Here is a 21,745-nt window from a genome sequence, read left to right as displayed (position 1 = left end):
GTATCTGTGATTATTATACATAGAACTTAGAAAATTATTTATCGTACAGCTAATTCTGCTTACGGATGTATAATTGGTTGGAGTTTAGAATACGCTAAATAGATATCCAATCAACGATGCGCATAAATATAATTTGACGCAGATTGTCTTGATCGTGACAGTACTTTCACAATGTCAACTGATAATTGTCATTCCAGGTTAGTATTATCAGACATTTTACAGTGAAAATTTAATTTTGTATTTATTGTCATAAAAATATTTTAAATATACCGAAATATATCGAGAAAGAACAAAGACTAATATTAAAATTATTAAATTATTTTCAATTAGAAAAAGAGAGATTACGATCCTACAACTGTCAAATTTAACTAAAATATCATGCAATAATTCTCGACATTCTTAAAATCCTATATGACGTCAAAATTAGTGACGCACTGAAATAAGGGTTTGGGACAGACTGTACATTCATAGAATGTGATAAATTTGGTTGACAACTTGTCGTTAAAAAGCCAAAAAATGAAAGGAAAAGGTGGTTAAGATCACCATTTTCCCCCAGTGATTGATTTGTTAACAAAGAACAAAGCATGCGAGGTCAATCCAAAATATCATATATTATAATATTTATGATGTCACTGGTTAGCCAGCCAACAGGTGAAGATTATGTCAATGTCAATATAATTCTAGGTTATTGTCAACACAATATGTAATTGCTTTTATTGTCTTTTGCTCATTTGTCTTTTGTTTTTTTATAGACATAGACACTGAGATCAAAGAATGTAGACGCATATGCGTCTATATTCTTTGCCTAGACTATCTGAAACCTGTATAATGTTATATTATTTATCTATGATCTGAGACAGTTGGGAGCTTATACCACAGACCTGAGACATCTAATAACGACCAATAACTTGAGAGTTGGGACTGGGATTACATGTTCAAGTTTTAAATTAACATGGAAGTAAAACAAGAAAATCATTTTTCATTATCTGAAATAGAAGTCAAAACAAATATGTACGAGGACAAACCGGATATCATAAACGTTGCAGGTTTTATTAAAAATGAACCTGAGGAGGAAGATTTCTCTAATGAAGTAACCCAGGAAAATACCCATATCGATATTAAATGTTCGAACCAGATAAACACAGAATTATTCATTGATGATGTGAAATATGAGCCAAATAATAGTTATCAGCTAGAATATATGCAAGACGTTAAATTGGAACAAATTGGAAAAGGAAGTTCAAAAGGTAAGTAAATATTATTTCAACCATACTATTTCCCAATCAGGGGTTTAATAGGGTGAGAAAATTGTAGGATGTTTCCTTATAATAATCTGCAACTGGTGCATAGTTTTTAAAATTAGCTGTTTATTTATACCTAAAGTTTCTAAAATGCAGAGCTTAATTTGGATTCAGCAATTATCTACCCCAAAAGGAATACTCAACAAAAACCAATAAGGTAATTTTACAGGAGACAATAAAAACAATTTTAATGGAACTGGTTGTAATTTTACCTACAAACTGTTATTTAAATGCTTATTGAATGTGTTGAAACTTTCTCAGTACTCTTATTTTTGTTTAATAATATTTATCTTAGAAAAAAAGCAATCAATAAACAACAGATATACCTAGTACTTATTCTTTGTTTACAAAACAACAAGATATTACATTAGATTTGCACTAAATTTTGTTTATCTGTCACTATTACCCTAAGAGTCAGTTTCACTTTCCTCCTGCTCTTGTTCTTTTGATTTCAAAGAACCATAAAATCCTGGATACATTGCAGGGATGAAATCCTGAAGTTCCCTCAAGTTTTAAAGTTTTTTTGTATTTACCAGAAGATAGGGTTTTAAAAATATACTGTGTCATTTGCACCTTTTTTTTCTTCCACTTCATTGTACATGTACATATAGGATCTAAAAGATTTTGGTGAGTAAAAACACTGGTAACAAACCCACAACTGCCATGTATAAACAATGTCACCTATTGGGGTACTGGCAAATTTTGTTAATAGTCAAAGCTAATAACATTTTAACTTCTTCACTGAACCTCTTCAAGTGGTCATAAGGGTGGTCTGTACTTGTCAGGTTTGTACTTATAGCATCATCATCATGATTTGATGTCATCCCTATCCATCGCCTTCCTCCGCCAAGCATGTATTTCCATATTTCTCATATCTTGATCTATGTTATCTAGGAATCTTGTTCTGGGTCTTCCTCTTCTTCTTTGACCAATAGGTCTATTAAGGAGCGTTTTTATAGCTGGGTCGGTTTGCTCCATCCGCATTAGATGGCCTACCCACTTCAGACGTCCTATTTTAATGTGTTTTACGATATCTGGTTCCAGGGGTCGTATTTTCGAATTCGTTCGAGCATATTTCGCATACGAAATTAGAAGAAATTCACTCGAAATCCAGTTTTTTGTATTTTCGAATAGTATGTATAAGAATTTTTTCGTATAGGGCGACACGAATGGGTATGAACCATTCGAATTTCGATGCTAGTATACAATCAAAGTAGTTTCAAACAGAAAACTTTATTGTGGTCTTGTTAGACCCATTCTGGAGTTTGGATCAGTTGTATGGTCCCCATCATACCACTGTTACATTCAACAGATTGAAAGAGTCCAGAATAAATTTCTGAGGGTAGCAGCCTATAAGAGTGGATACAGGAGAGAGGAATACAACTATCAGTGGGTAAGAGATAGTCTTAACTTACCAACACTTGAGTCAAGGAGCACATTGTTAGATTTATGTTTCTTACACAAAGTTATCAATGCTTTTATAGATTGTCCTCAACTCTTATCGCTTGTTAGTCTTAAAGTTCCTAGTAGAAGCAACAGACAATCAGAAATCTTTTCAGTGCCATTTCACCACACTAATTATGGTATCAATGAACCAACTACACGATTGGTCCGGAGTGCTAATAGCCTACCAAGACAAATGGATATTTTTGACTCCAAAATTAGTTTGTTTAAAAAACAACTAAAAAGTATCTTACAATAAGTTTGTTGTACATCTATATTATTCGTTGTGATATTGGGAGACTTTAATATAGATTTGGCAAGTATAAACTTTTACTCTATGAAATTAAATGATAATATTAAAAATGGTACCTATCAGCTAATAAACGAATACACAAGGATTACAAAATCGACATCTACTAGGATTGACCTAGTACTTACAAATCAAAAAGACATTAGTTGCAAGGTACTCCCAACTCCAAAGATTACAGATCTCTCGATAATTGTAGCTGATCTGGGTAGAAACAATGAGACGACACTTACAAAAACCTATAGAAAGTACAATATAATGGATGTGACAAGATTTCAAATGAAACTTATGGATATGCAGTGGCCGTCAAGTTCCTCTATAGATGTAAGTAACAATGCTGATATTCTAATAACTAATGTATTGTCTGCACTCGATCAGTTTGCTCCAGAAAAGTCTATTAATATAAAGGATGTTTGGGGAAATAAATTATGGTGGAATGAAGACATTGCGAATGAAATTAAAAAAAGAGATCAATATTACAAAAAGGCTATATTTACTAAAACTGATACTGACTGGGATGATTTCAAACAACAAAGAAATAGAGTCGTAGCATTAATCAGAATTACCAAACAAAATTATTATCAGGAAAAAATAGATGATTGTAAGAACGACCCAAAAAGAATGTGGAAAACATTAAAGGAGCTTGTAAACGGCAAAAAAAACCATGAAGCTAAAAGTGAAATAATATTTGATGGTGGGGGGGTTACTGGTAAAGAGATAAGTGAAAGATTTAATATATTTTTTCTAGACAGTGTAAAAAACATAGCAGATAGCATTATTTCAAACAAAACCCACCAAGAAATTTGTAGTTCAATAAATGTCGACTGCAAAATGGAAAAATTCAAAATGTTAGAAATGAAAGATTTAAAAAAACAAATGAAAGAAATGAAAAACAAAGAAAGTAATGTTGATGGTATTACAGTTCAAATTTTAAAGAGTTCCTTTGAAGTAATAGGCGACAAAATTTTGCATATTATAAATGGTAGTCTAGAAAGTGGCGTATTCCCAAGTAAATGGAAGAGAAGTCTGGTTGTACCAATTGAGAAGGTTCATGGAACTGTTAAGTGTGAGGAATTTCGACCCATAAATATGGTACCACCATACGAAAAACTGCTGGAATTATGTGTAAATGATCAAATAGTGGAGTACTTGGAAAGCAATAATGTGTTAACTAAATTCCAAGCAGGGTTTAGGAGAGGAAATTCCTGTGAGAGTGCAATGCAGACGGTTTTGTTTGACTGGAAGGGTGCGCTGGAGTGCGGGAAAATGATTGGTGTGGTTTTCTTAGACTTTAAACGTGCATTTGAAACCATAAACAGACAACTGCTATTGAGAAAGATGGAAAGGTATGGCTTTGGTGAAAAAATTATAAAGTGGTTTCAAGAATATTTGACTGATAGAACACAAGTGACAAAATATGGTGCCATTTCATCGGCTCAGACATCTCTGTATGGTGTGCCACAGGGAACTGTGTTAGGTCCTACTCTTTTCATACTGTATATAAATGATATTGTTGATGTTGTTAAAAAGTGTAAGGTACAGTTGTTTGCCGATGATACTGTGATATATGCAATAGGGGATAAGGTAGATGAAATAATCGATATAATAAATGAAGAGATATGTAATATATTAAAATGGCTCGATAATAATTCCTTAAGTCTTAATGTAAATAAAACAAAAATGATGCTTATAAAGAATAAAAATTTTAAATTAAATAACATAATAAAAGATGTAAAAATTAATAATATTGCTTTGGAGAGAGTGGTTCAGTATAAGTATTTGGGATGTATTATAGATGAAAATTTAAGTTTTGTTGAACATTTTAAGTTTGTTACAAACAAAATAGCAAAAAAAATCTATGCATTGGGAAGAATGTCAAAAAATTTAAGTTGCTGGTCTAGGTTGACCATATATAAATCGATTATTGCTCCCCATCTCTATTTTTGCTCTACATTGCTGTTTTTAATGAATGCTTCTCAAATGAATGTACTGCAGAAAAAACAAAATAAAGCCTTAAGGATAATATTAGGATGTAGTGTATACACTAGTAGAACTGACATGCTAACAATGGCAAATGTTTTAAGTGTAAGACAGACAATTGTATGTAATAGTATGATTTTTGTTTATAAAATGTTAAATGGTCTGATACCTGTGCATTTGTGTAATAATTGTACCTTTGTTCGAGATGTACATGAACACAACACACGTTCTAGAAATAACTTTTATCTGAATAGGATCAACACTAATTTTGGTCAGAACAATCTTTTTTATAGGGGATTAAAGCAATACAATGAATTACCGGAAAACATTAAGGCTTCTGGAAACTTAGCTCAATTTAAAAATTTATGTAAGATATATGTTAAGCAAAGCATTGTGATTTAATTTTAAGGGTATAAATTGATGTATTTATATGTATATTTTTCTAGCCATGTGCTATTAATAAAGATTATTATTATTATTATTATTATTAGAATAAATTTCTGAGGGTAGCAGCCTATAAGAGTGGATACAGGAGAGAGGAATACAACTATCAGTGGGTAAGAGATAGTCTTAACTTACCAACACTTGAGTCAAGGAGGACATTGTTAGATTTATGTTTCTTACACAAAGTTATCAATGCTTTTATAGATTGTCCTCAACTCTTATCGCTTGTTAGTCTAAAAGTTCCTAGTAGAAGCAACAGACAATCAGAAATCTTTTCAGTGCCATTTCACCACACTAATTATGGTATCAATGAACCAACTACACGATTGGTCCGGAGTGCTAATAGCCTACCAAGACAAATGGATATTTTTGACTCCAAAATTAGTTTGTTTAAAAAACAACTAAAAAGTATCTTACAATAAGTTTGTTGTACATCTATATTATTCTTATATGTTTGTATTATTCTGAGGTGTTTGTTATTTTAATAATTTATTGTTGTTAAGGTGTAACTTTGTAAAACTTGTGATTGTTATTTTAATAATTTATTGATTGTAAGATGTAACTTTGTAAAAATTGTAAGTAAATGGATGCCGTATATAAATAAATAAATAAATATTAATTGTTGTCATTTCAGTTGTCACTGGGCCCGTGTACGTCAGATAAAATTTCAGCTGATAGTTTTTAATCGTTGTTTTAGATTGAACAATACAATAAAATTTACATTAATACCACATTTTTACATTGAACTTTGTTTTTAATGGGTGGTTTAAATAATTTTTTAATAGAAAGAAATAGTTAACGCCCTTGCCGAGGCGATAATATTAGCGGAACGAAGAGGCAAGTTTACCAACCCATTCTTAACCCTCTAGAGGACTATTCGGATGTACAATTTCAAAAATTGTACAGATTAACAAGGCCCCTCACAATGGAGTTGAGAGACTTGATAGAGTTGATAGAATGGCTTTTTTTTGTTTGGCCGACACTGAACCACCATATTTCATGCCCTTTTTTACTTCTTGTTTTCTTCTTCTTCTTATTCTTTTTTTGGGCTATGTTCTAGACAATTTACCCAGTTTACTTCGAGGGTAGACACTTTTTGTCTTGCTTCAGCAGTCAGTGTCTACCTACAATTATATTCTTCCTTTGTTTGTTTTAGGTTATTCTACATGTATACTTGTGCTGGTTTTTTTTTCTCCACAGGCTAAAATATTAGTAATATAACACAACAAAGGTATAAACTTTTCTCGCTCGGGGGTAGCGTCCAAGCTTTGCACACACCAGAAATGCTACCAACGGATAAGGTAGAAGCACGCAGGACTGAAAGAAGGAATATCATAGTTTATAATTTAATATTAAAGGTAGAAATAAAGTTGCATAAGGTGTTGATTGTATTTTCATTAATATTTGTGAGAATTGTAAAAATATTTATGGGGGTGGGAAGTTTAGTTTTAGCTAATTCGTCATACAAGTCAAAGTGTGGGTTTTGATTTAAGTGACATTCTAATAAAATATGGTTTAAGCCTCCCACTTGGCCACATTCGCAATAAGGATCATCTTTGACTCCAATTCTGAATAGATGAAGAGGGGATGAGCAATGGCCCGTTCTCATACGGATGATTGTAGTTAAATGTCTCCTACTGATATATGCGAATTTATTGAACCATGGTAGTGTGTGGATTCGTTTATTAATTTTGGCATAGAATGAATTGCTTGTGCCATATCCTTCGTACCATTCAGCTGCCCAATTAGACCAAATCTCTCTTTTCAAGTAGGGTGTGAAATTTGAAAACTCTAGCTTGATATTCATGGGAATATTCAGGGAACGACCTATATTGGCAAGTTGGTCGGCCTTGTAGTTTCCAGTGATACCAGTGTGTCCTGGGATCCATGCTAGTAAGATTTTGATATTATTGTTCCTTGCTAGGATAATTCCTCTTTTCGTTAAATACGATATATATTCTGTGTCTTTAGAAAACCGTGTTTTTTTAATTTTTTGTAGTGCACTTTTGGAGTCAGAAAAGATAATGGCTTCTGTGATATTTTGTTCCCGTATAATTTGGACTGCATGATTGATCGCAGTAACCTCTGCTGTACATATTTGGGTATGATTGGGTAGTTTAGATGAAAATGAATAGTTTATATCTGGGGAAAAACACCAAATCCCGCATTTCCCATTGTGTCCGTTGAGCCATCTGTAAAGAATTTTTTGTATGAATGGAATTTTTTAACTAAGTTCACAAAATTCATAAGATTGAATTCATTTTTTGTAATATTTTCATTCAGAATTCCTAATGGTTGAAGTTGTAGTTTTAAGTCATATTCATGGCAAGGAAGAAGTTTACTGGAATATAGGTTCTGCAAATAAGGTTGGATTTTTCTGATAGTTGCTATCAATATGGGTTTTTCCTTATTTCTCCAGTATTTATTGTCCATATTACAAAGTGCTTCTAATTCAATGATTGATTGAATGACAGGGTTGTTTTTAATGCTTAGGTTTTTTAGCAAAAATTTTGTGGTGAGCCATTCTCTTCTGTATTTTAATGGCAGTTCTCCAGATTCTGATAACAAGGCTTGGATTGGAGTTGACTTCATGCATCCTGTGATAATCCGAATACTTTGGTAGTGCATCTGATCTAGTTTCTTCAATATATATTTAGGGCACGTAGATAGGAATTGACCCCCATAGTTTAAATGACTTAGGATAAGTGCTTCATGGATCAGTTTTAATATTTTTGGGTCACTGCCCCACCATGTTCCACACAAGGCACGCATTACATTCAGTGCTTTACCTATTTTGACTTCCAGCTGGTTAATGTGTGCCTTCCATTTAAGGTTCTTCTGTAAAACCATTCCTAGGTATTTAATTTTATCTACCCACTCTATATGTTGACTCTTATAACTGATATTTCCAGGCATTATTTTGGTATTACCCCTTGTAAACAAGATAGCTTTAGATTTGCCCACAGAGATGTTCAAATTATGATTGTCCAGCCAGGCTTCAAGATTGACTAAATATTTGTTTAATTTTGATATCATATTTTTAACATTCACTCCCTTGACTAGAATTACAAAATCGTCAGCATACTGTATGACTTTAGCATTTTTGGGGAACATTTCGTGTATTGAGTAGGTATATATGTTAAATAGCATTGGACTTAATGGTGATCCTTGTGTGAGTCCAGTGCTAGTGGTATTTGGGCCATGTACTAACCCAGAGTTATCTTTGACAAACAGTTCTCTGCATTTTAAAAAGTCATATATGAGGTTAGCTAAATCATGTGGTATATCCAAATGTATTAATGTAGAGTACAGTTTGTCAATATTAACATTATCATATGCTGAATGGATATCCAAGAATATTCCTATTGTACATTCATTATTACTAAATGATTTTTGGATTTCAGATGTCAAAAAGGATAGACATTCTAAACATCCTTTACCCCTTCTAAAACCTAGCTGCAATGGTCTGAGGATTCCCTTATTTTCTATACGCCATTCCAACCTATTTTTGATCATTGATTCTAAAACTTTACCTACACAAGAGGTGAGGGCAATATGCCTATAGTTAGTTGCAGTGAGTTTATCTTTCATAGGTTTTAGGATTGGAATTATTAATGACTGTTTCCATTCAATCGGAATGGTCCCTGTACTTAAGCATTTGTTAAAAATTTGTAATAATAGTAATGATCCTGAATGAGGTAGATTTCTAATCATAGAGTATGAAATTAAGTCAAGTCCCGTAGCAGATTCCTTTTTAGAATTGATTATGAATTTGTATTCATTAAAGGTAAAAGGGGAACTTGTATTGCTAGTTTGTATACTTTGTTGATGTAAATGTATACTGGGAGGAGCCAAGGAATTCAGTATCTCTTGTGCCATATTAGGATCAGGAAGGGAGTTAATTGGGCTATTACCATATCCAGCTATTTTCCTAACTTTATCCCATATTGTCTTGATTTGCGAGTTTCTATTAAGGCCTTCTGCAAATTTCCTAAAATTATTCTTTCTTTTTTCTTTATGGAATCTTCTAGCTATAGCACATTTGTTTTTTACTATTAAGTAATTTTGTAAGTTGGGTGTTGATTGGAATTGCTTTGTTGCCTTAATTCTGTCTTTAATGACTTCAGCGCAAGATTCGTCCCACCATGGGATATGATACTGTTTATTAACATTTGATTTGTACAATGGGATGGACAACTGTGCAGCTTCATTTATTAGATCTGCAAATGATCGGTAGTTCTCCCCTGGAAATGATGTAAATGATGACTCTAATACTGAGGTATATTGGTTCCAATTAGCTTTTTTGAAGTTTCTGTTATTCCTTGGTGGCATGTGGATGGTAATGTTTTGGACACCAATTTTGCACATTGTGGGTAGGTGATCACTAAATCCTAGGTCAGGAATTATTTGCCATGATGATCTGGTAGCAATATTCTTAGATGTTATTGTTAGATCCACAGCTGATGATCTTTTTGGAGGTGGTGCTATTCTGGTATATGAACCATCATTTAAAAAAACTAGTTCCAGCTCATCTAATGTTTGGAAGATGTTTCTCCCATTGGAATTATTACAAGGGCTACCCCAAGCCTCATGCTTGGCGTTCAGGTCTCCCATTATTATTACTGGTTTGTTGATTTCCTGGATCAGTTTTATCCATTTTTGTTTAGATATGGTATTTGCATTAGGGAAATAGGCATTAAGTAGGTGAATTTGGATTTTAGGTAGGAAGATTGCTTGCAGTTGAGAGTTGTTATTAAATTTATTACATACAGATATTTCATAAAATTCTACTTCATTCCTAATAAGGATGGCTATACCACCATATGAATCATCTCTATCATCTCTAATTACTTGATAGCCCTTGCATCTGATTATATGGTTATTATTTAACCATGTTTCATTTAGCAATAATATGTCAGGATTGTATTCTTTGATAATTATTTTTAAGTTATCCACATTAGCATTATATGATCTCATATTCCATTGTATTATAGTCAAAGGAGTGAAAGCTTTATTTTTTATTTTTATTTTGGGCTTAGTATTCTGAAGCATCAGATACTGTCCCATCTTCCATTAACTCATAGGTTATGTTATTTGTTGAGCTGCTTTTAATTGTTTTATATTGTGATACATTAGATGAGTTAGGGTATAAGTTTCTTAGCAAGTTGTTTACAAAAGATAGTACCATCTCTTTATGTTGTGGTGGTAGTAATGACATTGCATGGGAGATCCCATGTTCAGTTTCCTTATTTGCACTGTAACCTTTTGATGTTGATGGCATTGATTGAGAATTTGTTGCCCAGTTCAATCTTCCCTCCGGATTAATTAATTGAGCACTATGTTGTTTTTTGTCATATCCTGTCATGTTTGGTTTCCTTCTTTTGGTGGGTTGAGATTTGACGATTTGGTTATATTTTGGTATACTTGTGTCATTCTTAATGGCTTCTCTTCTTCTTTCTGTGATATCTATTATATTATTAGGCTTGGATTCTGTATGCAAGACAGGAAAATTCTCTTCATTCAAAGAGTATTCCCTGTTTTCATTTTTTGGTATTTGCATGTTTGCTTCATAATATGAGATGTTAGAGAAAGACATTAGGGCTTTTATTTCTTTTTGCCGTTGGAATTCTTTACATTTTTTATCTTTAGAGATATGATCATGATTTTTACAGTGTATGCAGTATGTTTCACAATTCGAGGCTTCCCCGTGTTGGTTTTTCCCACAGTTCTGGCATTTTGGGTTCCCTCTGCATTGATTATTACTGTGACCATATAACAGGCAGTTTCCACACATTAGGACTGGGCTGACATATGGAATAACCCTCATGGGTAATCCATACACAAGCACCTCCCTGGGCAGTGCTTTTCCTGTAAATGTTACGCATATGGTGGTTGTTGGTACATAGTTTTGTTCTTTTCCCTCTTCGATAATTCTCCTATTTAGTCTTTTTATGTCAATTACTTTACAGTATACTAATTTTGTTTCGATTGCATTTTTAATTTCTACTTCAGATATTTCTTTACATATGTTCCTTATTATACCCTTACATGTGACATTGTGATTTGGGATAAAGACATCATATTGTAAACTTTCCCATCTCTTATCATTCACAAATAGATTTGCCGATTTAAAATCTTTAAAAACAACACCTAACCGGTTTTTCCCTTTACGGTTAAATTTAATAATTTGCTGTAGGTTTAGGTTAAATATTGTTTTAGCAATACTTAAGATGTGAAAATTCCCTATATTTTTGTCTTTTCCCTGTACATATACTTCGAAAGGACCGGAATCATATATATTATATTGGTTATTAATTTTTTTTCCACTTAAATCAGGCGGGGGGTCAGGAGGTTTATCAGGATCGAGGTTAGTGTTAGTGGTCTCCATTTTCGGCTGGAGGAACCGTGTCGTGTATTTTATTACTATTAAGTATGTATGCGGTAGGATCGGGTTACAAACAAAGGATTATTAGTAATAGCCTTATTATCTATAAATACCTTGAGTTTTTCTGCAATAGACGTTATCCCTGTTTGACGTATATCAGGTATTTTTTCTACTTCTTGTTTTAGATAACAAATTCACCATAAACTAGGTTAAGTAAAACTGTCAATTATTCTTCTTTTTTTATTATTTAAGTTTTGGTTGTTCGAATTTGCAGTGTTGCCGGTGCAAATTCTTTTAGTATATGTATAAAATTTCGAAGGACGTTCAAAAATACAGATTCAAATTCGTATACGAAATTTTTCTTTCGAGTTAACTCGTGTACGAAAAAATTCGAAAATACGACCCCTGGTATATTCTATAGAGTTCAAAGCTGTATCGTCTTCTCCAGACACCATTTTCATTTACAGCTCCATAGATTCGCCTTAGTATTTTTCTTTCGACACATCCTAACATGTTTTCATTGCTTTTTGTTAAAGTCCAGGTTTCTGAACCATATGTTAGGACTGGGCGTATTATTGTTTTGTAGAGTTTGACTTTTGTATTTCTTGATATAACTTTAGATTTAAAAAGGAGATTAAGCCCAGTAAATACAGTAAATACACTTGGTTTTAAGACTACTGCAACATAATAAAATACATAAAAAACATTTTAATACTAAATTATATATTCTACATTTTAAACTTACCTCTTTTAGGGCTTTAACGGTAAAAACGTCCCGCCATTATTTCTTGTTCAAAATAATCTATCTTATATGAAAGCTTATCAGCTTTCTACATACTATTTATTTGTTTTTGCATATCACAATCACAATACACAACATTTACACAATAATTAGTTTTTAAAGCTATTAATCTAAATTTAATATGTATTTATAAATACAATTTAGTAATATATATTATATTATGATCAAATTGTGTAAGAAATCAAAACATAAACAAAATTGTTACTCTAAAAAAGCGGCAACACTTTATACACTTTTCCCACATGCTGAACTGTCAATAAAATTTGAAGTATTCCTATATCAGTTGCATACAATTGTCTAATATATTTAATTAAAATTATTATTTTGTGGAATATTAGATGTAAAGAGTTATTTCATAAAACTTATATTATTAATAATAACAACAAATGTTTTTGGTTATTTAATCAATATAATTCTAAAATTTCCAATATAATGATGATTACATTTTTCCGATTATTACGCCATGTTGACGCCTATGAAAGATCGGGCAGTTCCGTATTATTAGCTGTGTTAGGAAAATTTGAACTCTAAGGTTGATGTTCTGGAAATTTTAAATACAAGTGACATCACTTTGTATAACTTGTGACATGCAAGTGTTTTACTTTGAAAAATTGTATACAATATAAAAATTGATATAATTGTAAAGCATTTTTAATGTATTTTAGTAGTTTAAAGCTTTAATTATTTATAACTGGTACCACTTTTTGAGATGAAGGGTCTACATGTTCATATTCAGCAAAATATTTATGTCCGGTAAGTTAGCACATTCATTTTATGAGGCCAAATTCAGACCAACACTATTTATTGCTAATTTATTATGGAAAGAAAAAAATATTCTTGTAGCTGTTTCCGAGAAATAGTGGGTATGCTAACTTTAAGGTAAAGCTATATCTCGGCAAGGAAAAGGGGTAATGGTCCCATCTTGGCGGCATATTTTATTGCTAATTAATTGCTGTTAATTGGTATAATAACCAATTCCCAATCGCCTATCGCCTATCTCAAAACACACCCCCCGAAAACTGAGATATCAGCCCAAAAAGCAAACTTCAAGGAATTGATTGCTAATCGATTGCCAACGTTTTACACCTCAAACAATTTATTGCTGCAAAGAAACAATGATTATGCTAACTTTATAGTAAAGCTGGAATAGCCATAGCTAGATCTCTGCAATGAAAAAGGCTATAGGGCTCATCTTAACGGCATATTTTATTGCTAATTAATTAAGTACTGTTGATTGATATATTAACCAATCCCCAAAAACTACCCCATAATCCTCTAGCTCAAAACACACACCCGGAAAAACCGAAATCACAGTAGTTTTTGGGGATTGTTCAATATACAAATCAACAGCAATTAATTAGCAATAAAATATGCGGTCAAGATGGGATTTGTAACCTTTTTTATTGCCGAGATATATCTATGGTTATGCTAGCTTTACTGTAAAGTCAGCATAACCATTGTTTCTCGGAAACAGTTGCAGCAATAAATTTTTTCTTGGTGTAAAACTTCAGCAATAAATTAGCAATTAATTCTTAGCGGTTCACTTTTTTGGTTTTAACGTTTTTGGCTGATACCTCAATTTTTCTGGGGATGAGTTTTGCGCTAGGGGATGATAGGGTAGTTTTTGGGGATTGGTTAATGTAGAGCAATGAAATATGTCTCCAAGATAGGTATGGCTTTGATAGCTTTACCATAAAGTTAGCATAATCATTGTTTCTTGGAAATAGTTGTGACAATAATTGTTTTTGGCGTAAAACTTCGGCAATAAATTAGCAATCAATTCCTTGCGGGTCGCTTTTATGCCGATATCTCGGTTTTCCTAGTGTGTGTTTTTTGCTAGCGGATGATGGGTTAGTTTTTGGGGATTGGTTAATATACCAATCAACAGCAAACTATTATTAATAAAATATGCCATCAAGATGGGCCCTGTACCCATTTTCCTTGGCGAGATATAGCTATGGTTATGCTAGCTTTACTATAAAGTTAGCATAGCCACTGTTTCTCTAAAATGGATACAACAATAAATTTTTTCTTTCCATAAGTTAGCAATAAATTATAGTGTTGGTCTGAATTCTTCCTTATAAAATGGATATGCTAACTTTACAGACATGAAAAATTTTACATAAGATAGAATAGTTTTCAACTGTCCACCCTTCCATGCATACAGAAAGGTACTCTGCTGCCGAACTATTTCCATATTCCTTCCTTGCATGATTTTAGAAAAGTTTTTACTGCCGGATGTTCTTCCTGATGCAAAACCCTCATCCTTTATCCGGGCTTGGTTTCGGCTCTGGTAGTTACTGAGCTACTCAATCCACCCAGACCCATTTTTTTGTGGGTTACGCTGTTATCCTAATACTTTTTTGATAGTATTACCACAGTATATTGCTAAAGAATTCTTTATTAGCAATATACTGTGGTATTACTCTCTCTACAAATCTCTCTTGTTGATTCATACTTTATGCAAGTTCCTGCTAAAGTTTATATATTATTTATTTTAAAATTGGTGCAGAACGGATTAAATTTCTTTTTTCAACCATTTTTTTATAATTAGAAATAATTTTGACTAGACTGTAGTAATAAATAACCTTATACTAAACACACCAGAACATTTAAAAGAACACAGAAATATTTTTTGTCTTGTAACAAATTGGAAAACAAATATTTACAAGAAAACGTGAAAAGTATAGTATTTTTCATATAAAAATGCGTGCACGTCATTCAAGATTTACGATGTCAGAACCCCACAGCGTTGCCAAAATATCAGAATAGTTAGTAAGTGAGGAATTTTTAAAATGTCAACTATTTGTCAAACTGTTATATTAACAGTAAATATACTTAGTTTTAAGACTACTGCAACACACTAAAATACATGAGAAAATATTTTCACAAACACAAAATTATATATTTAAATTTTAAACTTACCTCTATTTAGAACATTAATAGTAAAAACGTCCGCCATTATTTCTTGTTTAAAATAATCTATCTTATATGAAAGCTTATCAGCTTTCTATAGACTATTTAGTTGTTTTGGCATAGCACAATCACAATACACAACAATAATTAGTTTTTAAAGCTATTAATTTAAATTTAATATCTATTTATAAATACAATTTATTAATATATAATATATTATGATCAAATTGTGTAAGAAATCAAAACATAAAAAAATGCTTACTCTAAAAAGCGGCTACACTTTAAACAATTTTGCCACACGCTGAACTGTCAAAAAATTTGAAGTATTCCCGTATCAGTTGCGTACAATTGTCTAATATATTTAATTAAAATTATTATTTTGTGGAATATTAGACTTAAAGAGTTATTTCATAAAATTTATATTATTAATAATAACAAATGTTTTTGGTTATTTAATCAATATAATTCTAAAATTCCCAATATAATGATGATTGCATTTTTCTGGTTATTATACCATGTTGACGCCTATGAAAGATCGAGCAGTTCCGTATGGGTTTCGTATTATCAGCTGTGTTAGGAAAATTTGAACTCTAAGGTTGACGTTCTGGAAATTTTAAATATAAGTGACGTCATTTTATATAAATTGTGACGTGCACGCATTTTTATATGAAAAATACTATAGTATCTAATTCCATTGCGTTTTGATTTTAGCCTTTTTTTTAGATTTTTACATTTTAAAATATATAAATCCTATTTTTGTAAAATCCTATTTTTGTAAATATAGGATTTATATATTTTAAAATGTATAAGGTGTGGTTGACTAAGAGCTTTATGAAAATCGAATGCAGCCGGCTTTAATTAAGTTTCAGTGAGAGTAATGATATGGTAACCATTTCTTCTGTTATGCTGCAATATTTGCTACACTTATACACTATATACACTTTATCTAAGGGCTAGCAACCCCAGTGGAGTCCTATGTTGTCAAGAAGTTAATTTCATGTATAACTTAAACATAATAGTTTTTAACATAAAAAATGCAATCTAAAATTAATTTAATTGTATTTAAAGGGTTTTTACTCATATATTTAGTGGCTTTAAACATGTAAATCCAGATAGCACTGATGAGGAATAGATATTCCGAAAACATTGTGTGATGTAGCCCGATATTGTTTTTATGTTAATACCTTTTATGAGGGATTTAAAAAAAAGTTTTTGTTATTCATGGTGTACTGTCAATTACAGGAATTAAGTACTTGTGAATGTTGAAGTATTGTTTAAATCCGTCTCTGACTTCATTTGCTTAAACTTTAAGTATTGTAGCTAGTTATAGCACTCATATTTTCAGTCGACATTTTACTTTCGCTTATTTCCGTTACTTTCTTTCCTGGATTTTAGATCAGTTCCGTCTATCATGTAGACCATATGCAAAATAACTGTATCCCCTCTGAATATTTTTTCTATTAAAAGGAAAATTTTTTTATCTAGTTTCACAGTTGAAGTATGTAGTTGAAGTTCAACGTGTGTCTCTAGACCCCTGATAAAGGGTAAGCTATTTTTTGATACATTTCGTAATTCTTTATTTTTTATTATGCCGCCTATTTGAGATTGTTATTTTCTCGTTTAAATAGGGTCCAATGCGGATCCAAAGCCGGTCTTCGGTATATTCCAATGTAGGTTTAAAGACAATCAAACATTTAGTCCGGCTTAGTCATTGGTTTATTCCAAGTATGGTCCAACTCGGAACCGGTCTGATCATAACTACTTTACTAGTTCACAGTATTTAGTTTTAATAGAATTTGAATCCAAATTGCCTACAGTATTATTTAACCAACATTCTTAATACTGGTGCATTAGGTTCTTCCACCTTTTTTTCATTTATTACATCCTTCTGCGATTACAACACATTAATTTCACACTTTTGCATTAAACATAGTACCTTCTACCCATATTTTAAGCCATTCTATACTGACACTGTCTCTTAATTCTGACACTCATTTACCTTACTATCCCCTCTTTGAATTTCGCTTCAGGATGATATTTTAAATAAGTACACTCTCACAATATTCATATACCTTTTTCCTTTTGAAACTCTACACGTTTTCTATAAATATATGAATTTGAACTTATACAGATACTCACACATAGGCAACCATCAACACTCCTTGAATTCGATTAGAATGTATTATTATTGAATTATTATAAAATCCTCATTTTAATAACTCAGTTATTGAATGACGTCATCACTTAGAGGCAAATATTTATTAAACTTTTTAATTATTCATAATACAATTATTTTTTCTTCAACAAATTTTTTTTATCATATACCATTTAAAACATTAATATAAATTTAATTCTGAATAACACTTGACTGGCCTTTTGGCTTTGCCAGTGCCATTAACTTAGGAAAAAAAAAAAAAAATTCTGAATAACATCCTTCATCGGCATGTATTATTTGATAACTTTTTAAAATCTACCTATTACTTGTCTTGAAGGTCTTGTCATTTCAAAACAATTTTTACTTCCTTGTGTCAACAGTTGGTTGTTACCTCTCAGGGTGTAAGGCCCCTTTTTCGATGTAGGAAATTGTATGTTCCCTTAAAAAATGTAATCCTTTATCATCGACCTAGTGTCTTAAGAATTATAATGTTCGTTACTCTAATTATGTAATTTAAGCGTCATCTGACCTTACTTACCCTTTTGTCACATTAATAGAGCATTCATATGAATCTGCTATTTTCTTTCTGAATTTAAAACTACAGGGACTGTCTTAATTATAGCATTGTAAGGAGTTAATTGCTAATTTACTGTACCTTTGATGGCTCTAATTAAGATCATTACTCAATGAAAAAGCTAGATTTATTATTTCTTTATTTCGTATATACTAAGTAGTGATTGGATTCATTCATTTTCTTCGCATCATGCAGTTTATAAGTTAATTATTCCTTGCATTAATAAATTATATTTTTATTTTAGGATTTTCCAAGATAAATAATGGAAAAGAAATTATGGAAATGTTACCTGAAAGTTCATGTTATACACAGCGACATATAAGCAACCAAGCTAAAGAAAAAATATTTAAATGTAAGATTTGTTTCAAACGGTATTCCCGGAAAAATGCTTTAAAACAACATATGCAATTGCACACTGGCAAAAAATACTTTAAATGTGAGATTTGTTCTAAACAGTTTTCTCATAAAAGTACTTTAAATACCCATATGCGAATGCACTCTGGACAAAAACCTTACAAATGTGACATTTGCTTTAAACAGTTTTTTCATAAGATTAGTTCAGAACTCCATAATAGAATGCATAGTGGTGAAAAACCATTTACATGTGAGATTTGTTGCAAACAGTTTTCTCAAAAAAGTAATTTAAATACACATATGCGAGTACATATCGTAGAAAAAGCTTTCAAATGTGGAACTTGTTTTAAGCAGTTTGCTAAAAAGAGTATGATGAGAATCCACATGAGAGTGCACGTCGAAGAAGAATCATTTGAGTGTGAGTTATGTTCTAGAAGGTTTTCTAAGAAAAGTAATTTAGATATACATATGCGATTACATACTGCATATGTAGAAAAACCTTTTGAATGTAACGTTTGTTTTAAAAAATTTTCCTTTAGATGTAATTTAAATAAACATATGCTAATGCACAGTCCAAAAAAATTTTTAAAATATGAAATTCCTTCTAAAAAATGTTCTAGCAGAAGTTTAGACAGTCATTCAAGAGTGCATGACAGGCAAAAACCTTTTAAATGTAATAAATGTTTCAAACAATTTTTTCTCAAAACGTGGTTAAAAATCCATATTAAATTACATACCAGTAAAACACCAACACAATGTACAATTTGTTCTAAGCAAATTTCTCGAGTACGTGATCTAAAAAGACATTTGAAAACACACACTGGAGAAAAACCTTATAAGTGTGAAATTTGTTCTAAGCAGTTTTCTGAAACATCTCATTTAAAAAGACATTTGACAAGACACAGTGGTGAAACACCGTATACATGTGAAATTTGTTGTAAGCAGTTTTTTCAAAAAAGTGATTTAAATAGACATTCAAGAACACACACTAGTGGGAAACAAAGAGAAATTTACAAATGTGCAATTTGCCCTAAGCAGATTTCTCGAGCACGCGATTTGAAGAGACATTTGAAAACACATAGTGGAGAAAAACCTTATAAGTGTGAAATTTGTTCTAAACAGTTTTCTGAAACATGTGTTTTGAAAACACATTTGAGAACACACAGTGGGGAGAAACCGTATACATGTGAAATTTGTTGTAAACAGTTTCTTCAAAGAAGTAATTTAAATAGACATTCAAGAACACACACGACCGAGAAACAAAAAGAACTTTACAAATGTACAATTTGCCATAAGCAGATTTCTCGAGCATCCGATTTAAAAAAACATGTAGAAACACACACTGGAGAAAAACTTAAGTGTGAAATTTGTTCTAAGCAGTTTTCTAAACCATGTGTTTTGAAAAAACATTTGAGAACGCACAGTGGAGAAAAACCGTATACATGTGAAATTTGTTGTAAGCAGTTTTATCAAAAAAGTGATTTAAATAGACATTTAAGAACCCACACTAGTGAGAAAGACAGAAAACTTTACAAATGTGCAATTTGTCCTAAGCAGATTTCTCGACAACGTGATTTGAAAAGACATATGAAAACACACACTGGAGAAAAACCTTATAAGTGTGAAATTTGTTATAAGCAGTTTTCTGAAACATGTGTTTTGAAAAGACATTTGAAAAGGCACAGTGGAGAGAAACGGTTTACATGTGAAATTTGTTGTAAGCAGTTTTTTCAAAAAAGTGATTTGAATAGACATTCAAGAACACATACTGTACGCCCAGAATAACAATAGAAAATGGGGATTAGAAGACAGTTCCACTCGAGGTGGCCAACCCAAATAATAACAAGATCACCTTCAAAAAGGGCCAAGTACTTGGAATGTGCGAGCCAGTGTAAGAGTGACCAGAATAGAAGAAAACGTGTCAACAGACAGCAGTACACACCAACTTTCCACTGAACTGTTGGAACATCTAGAGGAGTTATGGAGTCATCTATCCTAGAAGATTAATAATAAAAGGCAGAAAAGTTCATTAAAAACGAAAATGACATGAAATCAGAGGAGAATGCAGTTCGTTTGTTGCTTAAATTACAGAGTTGCCACGGTAAGTGGCAACAAGTAAATATTGACTGATTTCTTTGTATGTACTCAAATATTGTTTACATGAATAATTGTTTTGCACAATAATGATTGTATAACGATTTACATTTAATTATTTAAAATTTGTAAATTTTAAATGGTTATTTAACAATGTTACTTAATGATAAAATAAATGTATTGTGATGATTTGAAACTAATTACGTTTACCTGAGCACGTTATTTCCATGTCGTATACAACAATATAAATTATAAATAGGACGGACTCATAAAAAAAAGAATTTGGAATTAAATCAAATCCTTATCGCTGTCAGTGTCTAAGTCTGAGAATATATAATCGTTATCAAAATTTTCACCTAAATTAATCTAAATTATCCACGATAATTTTCACTTTGTCTACAATTTTATTTTCCTTTCTTCTACAGAAAATATTTCAAAGTACTTATTCCACAATTTTTGAATATAATTAAAAGTGAAATCTACCTTTCGTGTTCCTACATAATTTGTTTGGTACAAGCTAGAGCATAATTTGATACAAGCTCGAGCCACTTTTGTAAAAATGAGGAACATACCACGATCCACGATCTTAGAATTGACCTTCGCGTTCGAATGACCGCTCTATTTTTACAGTGTTACTGTATGGAATGGAAGCATGGACTCTGAGGCCTTGCTTAAATGTTTGGAAGCCTTTGAGATGTGGTTATATAGACGACTACTACGCATAAGCTGGGTCGAAAGAGTTAGAAATTTGGAGGTTCTTAGACGCCTGAAACAAACAACACAATTGATTAATATAATAAAGAGACGGAAGCCGGAATACTTCGGTTACATTATAAGATACCCTGAAAGATATGAACTTTGAAATCTGATGATTCAGGGAAAGATCCAAGGTAAACTTGGTTCTGGTAAAAGAAGAACATCATGGCTGAAAAATCTTAAGACAGTGGTACGGAAAATCGACTACATCATTATTTAGAGCTGCTGTCAATA

General features: G+C 31.8%; 1 protein-coding gene across 1 annotated transcript; it reads left to right on the top strand.

Annotated features, from left to right (window-relative positions):
- Positions 1-499: 499 nt before the first annotated feature.
- LOC140443557 (uncharacterized) lies at positions 500-20,944 on the top strand. The gene is made up of 2 exons (XM_072534878.1): positions 500-1,247; positions 18,552-20,944. Exons 1-2 carry the CDS (start codon positions 953-955, stop codon positions 20,444-20,446), a joined length of 2,190 nt encoding a protein of 729 aa, XP_072390979.1. The 5' UTR covers positions 500-952; the 3' UTR covers positions 20,447-20,944.
- Positions 20,945-21,745: the final 801 nt, after the last annotated feature.

Source organism: Diabrotica undecimpunctata, chromosome 6 (genome assembly GCF_040954645.1).
Source record: "Diabrotica undecimpunctata isolate CICGRU chromosome 6, icDiaUnde3, whole genome shotgun sequence".
NCBI lineage: Eukaryota > Metazoa > Arthropoda > Insecta > Coleoptera > Chrysomelidae > Diabrotica > Diabrotica undecimpunctata.
This window is presented reverse-complemented; position numbering and strand designations above follow the sequence as displayed.

Excerpts from the sequence above, each read along its gene's own strand:
- LOC140443557 (XM_072534878.1), top strand. The coding sequence starts at position 953 with ATGGAAGTAAAACAAGAAAATCATTTTTCATTATCTGAAATAGAAGTC. Across the intron at positions 1,248-18,551 it reads TGGAAAAGGAAGTTCAAAAG|GATTTTCCAAGATAAATAAT; the intron begins GTAAGTAAATAT and ends TTTTTATTTTAG.